Genomic DNA, 9,153 nt, shown 5'->3' with positions numbered 1-9,153 from the left:
TGGCCAAACGCTGCGTTCACGTACAAGTTCACGAGTTTTGATGATCCAATAACTTGTTCAATATTTTACAATACAAACGGAACAAGGGAGTGATACTATTGTTATTATAGTTTATTTATAGAGACAATATGCGATGGTGGTCATGGCATGGATGTATATTTTAAAAACTCAATGGTCAGATGTTGACAGGCGAGTGGTCGGTCCCACGACAGCGAACGCATCATATGTATGTATTTAAAGAGCTGTTGGTGCAATAATTAGGGCTTCTTGTGGCACATGCTACACATTTGTGCCATAATGTTTTGACTTATCCAATATTAGGTTTTTTGAGTTTGATAACTAAACATTTTGTCCTTTAGGTGATCCGTACTTCTGCGCACGCGCAGGTCATCGTCGGTAGGGCGAGCGTTGTGAGTGAGTTTCATGGTCGTCTTATGCAACATTGCTCCGTTATTAGAAGTTTATGTTGACCAAGTGTTGACACAGGGTGAAACTAAGCACACATGGCACTCAGGAGGTGCTGCAGGTTCACGGGTTTAGTCCCGCAGCTGTTATGGAGCAGTAAGGTGACCGTCCTGCCTGGAGCTTCCGTCCTGAGAGGACGCAGCTCTGTGTCCAGCTTTGACAGCACTGACCGCGGTTACAAAGGTGAGCTTCACAATGACCGCTTGATTTGATGACTTATCTCGTGCCAGTGTGTGGGTCAGCGAGTTGGCTCGTGACTCGGTGACAGATTTGGATGTTGTTCACGCAGTTGTGTGTTTTGCTTTTGCAACGACAGAGTTGCTGCTGCGCAGGTTCAGTTCAGGACCGCCGAGCACAGATGTGACTTATGACCAGCTGAAGCAGCTCCTGGCTGGGCGGAAATCTGTAGTTATAGACGTCAGAGAGCCCTGGGAGCTCCGGGAGTACGGCTTCATCCCCGGGTCCATTAACGTACCTCGTGAGTGTCAACAGAAAATTACACATGGTTGACTGGGATGTGACGTCAGATCTGCTTGTTGGATAAATACACTCGTGTGTTATCCACTGGGAATGTCCTAAATCAAATAAAGTCTGTCACAAAGCATACCAAATAACTGTCTCTGCTTATAATTACAGGCTTTTATTGTTCCACATTTTTTAAATTAAAATATAGTAAAATGGATTCTGTATTTCATTCTCAGCCTAATTAAAATGATCTTGAATTCACCTGGATGACACCTGCAGACAGCTTGACAAACTGTATGTGCGAGGACCTATCTTTATTTATGGCCAACATTCCTTTGATAATCCTGGTTCAAGTCTATCTAATGTGTAATGCTTTGACACTACTTAACCCCAGACTCACCAAAGCTTTGTTTTGACCTGATAGCACATATTTAAAATACTGCCATGTGACCTGTCTGTCCTTATTTGACTTTGCAGTGGGACAGGTGAACACTGCCCTCCAGCTGGGTCCGGAAGAGTTCAAAGAGAAGTATGGTGGTGAAATGCCTCAGCAGACCGATAACGTTGTGTTTAGCTGTCTGGCAGGGGTCAGGAGCAAGAACGCACTCGACACAGCCGCCTCACTTGGATACAAAGAGTGAGACATGTATTCTGGCAAAAGTCAAATAAATTGTGTCTCATCTTTAAATCCACAAATTAGTGAACTGTTCTAGTCATCTTGTTCTTGTTGTTTTCTGGACAAAGGCTAGAGTTCTGGCACATTTTTATGGCTGAATTTGGTTACATATGACTGTTTTATTTCACCACGAGACAGTGTTAAGTTTCTCCAGCTTGAGGTTATTGACCTCAAGCTTAATTGGCATAATGCCAACCTTTCATGCAGTGTTCTTTTGAGTGCAGCCACAAATCCTGTATCAGAATAAAAAGATTAATTAATTTAAAAAAATAGAAAAAGCTGAAGGGGCTAGCAATTAAATTATTAAATGTAGTATGTCACTATGTGTTAATATCAGTTAAATCAAACCCAAGCACATTTTCCTTTTTTGCTGCACCTTTTGTTGATGAATTTTTTCATTCATTTTCTTCCTCTTTCTCTTTCTGTTGCAGTGTTCAGCATTACCCGGGTGGATGGCAAGACTGGGTGAAACATGAGCAACATAACTAATTGAGGAACAATGTAACAGGAAAAAAAAAACAATATTTAAAGCTCTTTTTAAAGCCATCGGTATGGAAAGTTAAAATACAAAAACAGGAGTTTTGTAAAGGGTTTTTTAAAAAGTTCATCCACATTTTTGTTATTTTGAGAGCCAGTGATTTAAGTTGTTCCCCTTATCTGTGAATCCCAAAGACTGAAACCAGAGGCCTCAGCACACACATCAGCTGCTAAAAAACTATTTAAAAAATATTTAAAGAATCCTTTACAACTTCTAAACAAATGAATACATAACCGGTGACTATTCTAAACCTTATCACTAATATTAATAGTCAATGAAGTGACAAAGTTTTTGTTTCCAGACCAGATCTATGCAAATGACTCCTTAACTGTGTACAATGAGTTAAAATGAAATCTCTCATTGCAAAATATGTTGATGTATTGTAAATATTAAATAGCTTGTTTCTCATGGATGGTCCTGTGAATGCAGTTGTTGCCAACATCATTCAATAAATAAAATTATAGTTTTGATTAACAGTAATATTGTTTGAGTTTTTATTCAAAACACATCCAACAGGTTTATTTAAAAGGACGGATTTATGTGTAAGACATTTATGTGCATAATTTGGGATATAAATAGGCACATAGTGGCTTGCTGAGGTGACATCCACTTGGACTTGGATGATCTACGGTGTTGAAGGGCTGTGTCTAATATCTGCTGTAGCTCAGTATGAATTTGCCACTCACCCTCCAGGGAACATTAACAGGTTCCTTCATCATCTATGATAATGAATGTGTTTGTTTTCAACTGACAAGTATGCCCCTACTAAAGCACGATGGCCATGGACTTTGTTCCGTTAACGTCCCCTTTTACAGCTGAAGCTGAAAGTCCAAATAGACCACACAAATGATATTCTCGTGATTAGTTCAGTTTTAGACTTTTAAATCATACAAGTGCCCCACAAAACCTAGAAGCAGCTTGTTGATACCGAATCACTGTCACTGAATAGGACGTGACCTCAGATACTTTCTAGATACATGAGTAAATAATTTGGCCCTGAAATGTTGATACTGCAGTTGCTGTTTAAATGAATACTTTATTCTCAAGCAGTCAAGTACAATCAAAATTGTTCCGCGCTATATTTAACTGTTAAACCTGGTCAATGAGTTACCTACACCCTATCACTTGGCCTGTTAAGTAAGAAAAACATAAAATGCAACAGATGACTGTGAAGAAGCAGCCTTGTGTGTCTAGTGTTCACTTTTAAACGTGGGAGGTGGGTGTTGACAAATCTTGTAATAGAAAATATCGCAACAATGAGTTATTTGGTTGCAACATGAAAAGAGCCGGTTAGTAGAGATAGATCATTCACGTAACTGATTCCACCTCTCCCCAAAAGTCCCACACTGCTGCAAGATCTGAGGTCAATGGAAAGGAATAGATGCTTGCCCAATGCCACAAGACAGAGTTTAACAAGAACTATACATTTTTAAAAAAAGCACTCTGCCACTTGGCTCATAAATGTGCAAAATCAGATTTTTGGACAGGTTATCGTCTATGTTTTGGTTGTTCTCTGGTTTCTCTTTGTGTGTTTTCTGTGAGGGTTAATGTTAGCAGTTAATGTTTACAGTTACTTACTGACCCCTGATCAAGTGACCCTGTACGTAGGTGCCAATGGAGAATCGCCCTGAAAAGACCTGACCTCTGTTTTCTGTCCTCATATCACCGTGCCATGTCAACCGTAAACTCCAGACTGCAACCCCCCTCCCCATTTTCCTTCTGCCTCCTTATTTTCCCTCAGAAGCAGTTAATTCTGTTTAACTTTTTTTGCACACTCTGGCTTTAATATGTTGAAAACAGACCAGACTAATAAGTACTAATTTATGTCAAATCTTGCCAGGGCTCTTTGTTCCTCTGCAGCCTCATCAGCTCACCCTCCAGCTTCTGCTCAGCATTCAATTAAAGTGCCTCCTCCCATCAGAGCACATCACATCAGTGGTGCACCTACTGGCTGCTCTCACAACTCTGACTAACTGGAGCCAGTCTGCTTGTCTGTCTGCTGCCCAGTGATGTACTGGACACTGAGGTGGTGGATGTACCATCATCCTTGCAAAACCCATTACGCTATTGATAAAAGGGAGACTGAAACATGATCACGCTCTGTATTTTGCAGAGAGATTAATGGGAGAACTGTCCGCTAATGCTGTCAGCCACCATCCGAGCCCAGCTCTGCTCCTAACAGGCTGCTGACAGATATCTGAGCAGCAGGTCAAGCCTGAGTTGGTGTGAAGGTTCAAGATTCCACAAGTATTGGTTCATGAACTGGGCTGTGTGTGACAGAGCTGGGGCCTGCAATGAGAAGTATAAAACAGGAGACTGGGTTGACAGTCCGTCAGTCCAAACAAGGTGGAACAGCTGTGAAGAGCAGTAAACCACAGACAGGACCCTGCTTGACCCTGAGTGTTTCTTCCATCTCCCTTCAGTGGAAACCCAGTTGCTGCTGCCACCATGAGCCGCAGCCCAGAGAGGATCTCATCCTACCGCCGTCACTTTGTGGACAGCAGCAGCTCGTCCTACCAGGTCAGGGTGTCCAGCCCATCCCCCACCAGGAGAGATGTCCGTCATGCATCCGCTGGCTACCCCTGCAGACCCGGGGCCGGCAGCATGCGTGTGGAGTCTGCTGGACGAAGGACCGTCTCAGCTGCCCGCAAGACTCGCATGGTTGGAGCTGGGTAAGCTACAATACCTATATGGACAGAGGGCTTTTTTTTTTTTTTTTTTTTTACCTTATTTGTCTTCCTCGAGCTCTCTTTAAAGCTATTTTAGTCCTTTTATTAGATGAAACATTCATTTCTCATGCCATCTACCCTCCTTCAATTCTGATAGCTGTGGCTCATGGTTGAATTTTCAGTGTAAGTGCTGGAGCTATGGTCTGTGTTGGGCCGAGTGGAGAACCTGCTATAGATCTGGATGTTGCTGCAGCTGAGAACCAAGAATTCCTCAGCACCCGCACAAGTGAGAGGCAGGAAATGATCGTCCTCAATGACAGACTGGCTGTTTACATTGACAAGGTGAAATATCCTTCAAACTAACCACATTTTGCTTCTTCCATCAGTGCTAATGAATAGATTTGTCAGGCCTGGCTAAAAATGTTGAAAAATGGGAGCATGTTACTCTCACCTCTGTGTAGAGGACTCATTGTGGTTGACTTGAGATCACAGAGAAGGGTTTTCTTGTGCTTACAGGTCAGATCACTTGAGCAGCAGAACAAGCTATTGGAAGCAGAGATTGAGGCCTACCAGAACCGCTTTGAGAAGCCATCAGGTCTGCGCCTCTTATATGAGGAACAGTTGAGGGAGCTGAACAAGATCGCCGACCAGATGAGAGCTCAACGGGTGAGACAGAATCCTCCAAGCAACACACATAGCCTGTTTCCTTTTCTTTCAATAGAGCGTAAAGACTGATTTATTTGTTTCGGGCGAGGTTTACACCTCACTGAGCTGTAGAGGATTCGTCCAAGCAAAGATACAAGACGTCAACTTGGTGTTTTCAAGGTTCCTTACCTGGTAACAGGCTTATTTCTGGCAGGCAAATGGAGAGGTGCCTGAGCGTGTTATGGTGTCATAGAGTACAGCTGTCTTCAGCTATGTTTTATGCACAGATGAGATGGCTTGATTATGCATTTGCACACACACACACACACACACTTACACAAACACACACACACACACACACACACACACACACACACATGAATAAATTAAGTTAAAATCTAAAATGCAAAAGAGGCTGATCTACATCTTGCACAAACCTCCAAATCTAATAGTCAGCCGCATTACTTCTGGCATCTTGGTTTTCAGGACATTGCCTTGGCTGCTAAGGGTTCCACAGCTGCTCAACTAGAGGCAATCAAAATCAAATATGAGGAGGCAGTGGAGCTGAGGAGGAAAGCTGAGTTAGAAATTGAAGCCTTCCGTCCAGTAGGTTACATTTAATTATTCAATATCTCCACCATCATCAAATTAAGTTACAATCCTAAACCTGCATAATAACAATGGTGTTCTTCAGGATGTTGACAAAGCCACCTCCTCCCGCATTATCTTGGAAAAGAAGCTGGAGCAGCTGGAAGTTGAAATTGAATTCCTAAAACGGGTCCATCAACAGGTGGATAACATCTTCATGTACAAAAGATATATTAAGTTGCCTTTTGATTTAATGTTCATGAGCAATTCCTTTTTTTAACAGGAAATTGAGGAGCTCATGAAACAGATTTATGCAGCTCACGCCACAGCTCACAGTGCCTTCACCATACCTGATCTTGCAGCTGCTTTGAAACAAATCCAAAACCAGTATGACGACATTGCAGCCAAAAACCTCCAGGTAAAATAAGCACACATCAGCACTGTCTAACGTTAGATTGTTTGTGTTTCACATGATTCTCTTGGTAAACAATTTCATCCTTTATTTTTAGGAGATGGATTCATGGTATAAAAATAAATTTGAAGATCTAACCAATAAGACATCAAAGCACGTGGACAGAGTTCGAAACATTAGAGAAGAAATAGCGGGCGCCAAAAAGGATGTGAGTATCAAAATTCAAAAGGAATAAATGAGAATTAAATAAATAAAATGACATTAATGACTATAATCATTTAAAAAATATCACAAGATCCAAAGCAAAGAACGTGACTTGGATAATCTGAGGACCAGGAATGAAGCTCTTGAAGCCCAGATCCGAGAGATGCAAGAAAAGTACAAGAAGGAGCTGGAAGACCTGCAGGTAAAGATCAGCTCATATAGTCCCAGGGTGCACACCAGAGTCAACTGTGAACGCATGCAGTTACTTTAATGCATGCAAACACAAAGCCACGGCAATAACTCATTCATGCAGTAATTATATGGTTCGGTTATTCTAACAGGCCCGGATTGAGGCCCTGCAGCTTGAGTTGAAATCCACCAAGGAGAGAATTGCACTGCTCCTGCGTGAGTACCAGGACCTCCTGAATCTCAAGATGTCTCTGGAGATTGAGATTACAACATACAGGTGAAGAACATTAACTTAATATGGATGAAATGTATTTGAATCAACAACAGTTCCCTTTTTAAATATTAATTTTTATTACAGAAAACTTATTGAAGGAGAAGACCTGCGGCTCTCTGGCATGATGCAAACGCTGTCTCTGACCGGCTGTAATTTGAGTGCCATTGAGGGGGGAATGAGCTTCGGTGGAGGAGGTGCGGGTGGTGTTGGTGGAATGGGTGGTGGATCAATTGGTGGTACTGCTGGAGGTATTGGAGGCATGGGGAGTGGAGTAGGAATCGGTGCAGGAGGCATGGGCACTGGTCTAGGCAGTGGAGGAATGGGTGGAAGAATGGGTGCTGGAGGTCCAGATGATAAGATGGGTCCTGCTGGTAGGGCAGGTGGGGCAGACCTGGGTGCTGGAGGTGTAGGTGCTGCAGGTTTGGGCACTGGGACTGGAGGAGTGGGTGCTGCAGGTTTGGGAGCTGCAGGTTTGGGCACTGGGACTGGAGGACTGGGTGCTGGAGGTTTGGGCACTGGGACTGGAGGAGTGGGTGTTGGAGGTGTGGGCACTGGGACTGGAGGAGTGGGTGCTGGAGGTGTGGGCACTGGTGCTGGAGGTCTGGGCACTGGTGCTGGAGGCAAGGCTGACAGCAGTGTGGGTGGAGTAGGTGGTGGAACTGCAGGTTCAGATGGCACTGGCATTGGTTTAAGTGGGGGACACAGCGGGTCTGGTGCAGGGACAGGTAATGAAATTAGCGGAGGCTTAGATGGAGGAAAAGATCATGGAATGGGTCCTGCTGGATTGCGGGGCGGAATTGGAGGCAGTGGAGGGACTGAGGGTGTAGGTGGAGGTGATGAAGGTGTGCTGTCAGGCGATAGCGGAATGGGGAAGATTGGTGGAGGAACAGGTGACGCCACTGTTGCTGGGATGGGCTATGGATCCAATGGATATGATGCCAGCGACGATGCCTACGCAGGGCAGGCTGTGGAGCTGACAGAGAGAAGGACAGTGCTCATTAGGTAAAGCCATCAGGTATTCTTTGCTAATTATTTTAAACATAGTTTCTGTTATTAAGAAAGAACAGCTTAAACTATTCCTTATGTGCTTCATGATGCTTAGAAGTCCACCTTGTTTAACTGTTATAACAAGCTTCCTCAGGCCTTTTTTGTCCTTCCCTACAGAACGGTCAAAAACGAGGATGACGTGCTGGAGACAGACCACCAGGAACAAACCTACACCATCACCGGGGCAGCCGATGAGACTGACGATGAAAACTGACCAGCACGAATTCCCAAGTGACCTCCTTTCGCCCTTAAACCTCCACGCCCCTCTGAGCTTTGCACTGACCAAACCCCATGTCTGGACACTGACCTTTGGCCTTTGCCCCGGACAAGAAGACCATGACTGACCCTTTGCTATAGAGTGAAACCTTAACTTCATAGGGTTTAAACATGCTTCACCAGGAACACTTAACATGGTCTCTAAACTTTTGTGTGCCTTACAACCCCCCAACCCTTTTCTTCTTGCCACAAATAAAGCTATCAGCATTCAATTACCTTGTCTGTTTTTTATTTGATGTCTTTTTCAGTGTTTGAGGTGCCTTATAAGGCTGGTAAAAGTCCATCTTTGCACAACTAAGAGAGATGTTGCTTTGGTTTCAAGGATAAAAAGTGAAAAAAGGGAGTGGAAGTAGTGAGGGTACAACAAAACAGAGAGCAAGAAAGAATCACCTAAGGGTTGAGGAAGTCATCCTGACACTTTCTGGAGGGCTAACATATCCATCAGTCAAATTTTGTCCTGCAGAGGAATGACAAAACACAGTCGTTTTCTGTCCTCATTCCATCTACATCCACACCTTTCCCTCCTGCTGCTGATTGGGAACGATTGGATCTGGCCAGCAGATGCCAAACACACTCAGTGTCCTGCTCAGGGGCTGCGAGCAGAGACATGCAACACACCAAACCTTTGACAAACTGCAACAAAAGATAGAAATGGCAGTAGCATTATTAAACTATTATGATTATAATAGGACAGATCTAAAATCA

At 43.6% G+C, this 9,153-nt stretch overlaps 2 protein-coding genes across 2 annotated transcripts; both read left to right on the top strand.

Moving 5' to 3' along the window:
- Positions 1–378: 378 nt before the first annotated feature.
- Positions 379–2,624, top strand: tstd3 (thiosulfate sulfurtransferase like domain containing 3; the record flags this gene model as incomplete). Its single annotated transcript, NM_001303392.1, is given in 4 exon segments — positions 379–648; positions 782–943; positions 1,408–1,567; positions 2,038–2,624. Coding segments are annotated over 4 exon segments (525 nt in total). The 5' UTR covers positions 379–503.
- Positions 2,625–4,213: 1,589 nt separating this feature from the next.
- zgc:172323 (vimentin) lies at positions 4,214–8,640 on the top strand. The gene is made up of 11 exons (XM_027287124.1): positions 4,214–4,816; positions 4,996–5,155; positions 5,330–5,479; positions 5,945–6,064; positions 6,153–6,248; positions 6,330–6,464; positions 6,556–6,666; positions 6,754–6,864; positions 7,004–7,128; positions 7,210–8,127; positions 8,290–8,640. Exons 1-11 carry the CDS (start codon positions 4,593–4,595, stop codon positions 8,384–8,386), a joined length of 2,247 nt encoding a protein of 748 aa, XP_027142925.1. The 5' UTR covers positions 4,214–4,592; the 3' UTR covers positions 8,387–8,640.
- The last annotated feature ends 513 nt before the right edge of the window (positions 8,641–9,153 follow it).

Source organism: Larimichthys crocea, chromosome XIII (assembly GCF_000972845.2).
Source record: "Larimichthys crocea isolate SSNF chromosome XIII, L_crocea_2.0, whole genome shotgun sequence".
Taxonomy (NCBI): domain Eukaryota; kingdom Metazoa; phylum Chordata; class Actinopteri; family Sciaenidae; genus Larimichthys; species Larimichthys crocea.
Note: the sequence above shows the minus strand (reverse complement) of the source record. Positions and strands in the feature narration are given on the sequence as shown.

What these genes read in the sequence shown, in the direction of transcription:
- zgc:172323 (XM_027287124.1), top strand. Translation starts at nt 4,593, where the DNA reads ATGAGCCGCAGCCCAGAGAGGATCTCATCCTACCGCCGTCACTTTGTG. An exon ending in ATTGAGATTACAACATACAG is followed by an intron (nt 7,129 to 7,209) that starts GTGAAGAACATT and finishes TTTTTATTACAG; the next exon opens with AAAACTTATTGAAGGAGAAG. An exon ending in AGAAGGACAGTGCTCATTAG is followed by an intron (nt 8,128 to 8,289) that starts GTAAAGCCATCA and finishes CCTTCCCTACAG; the next exon opens with AACGGTCAAAAACGAGGATG.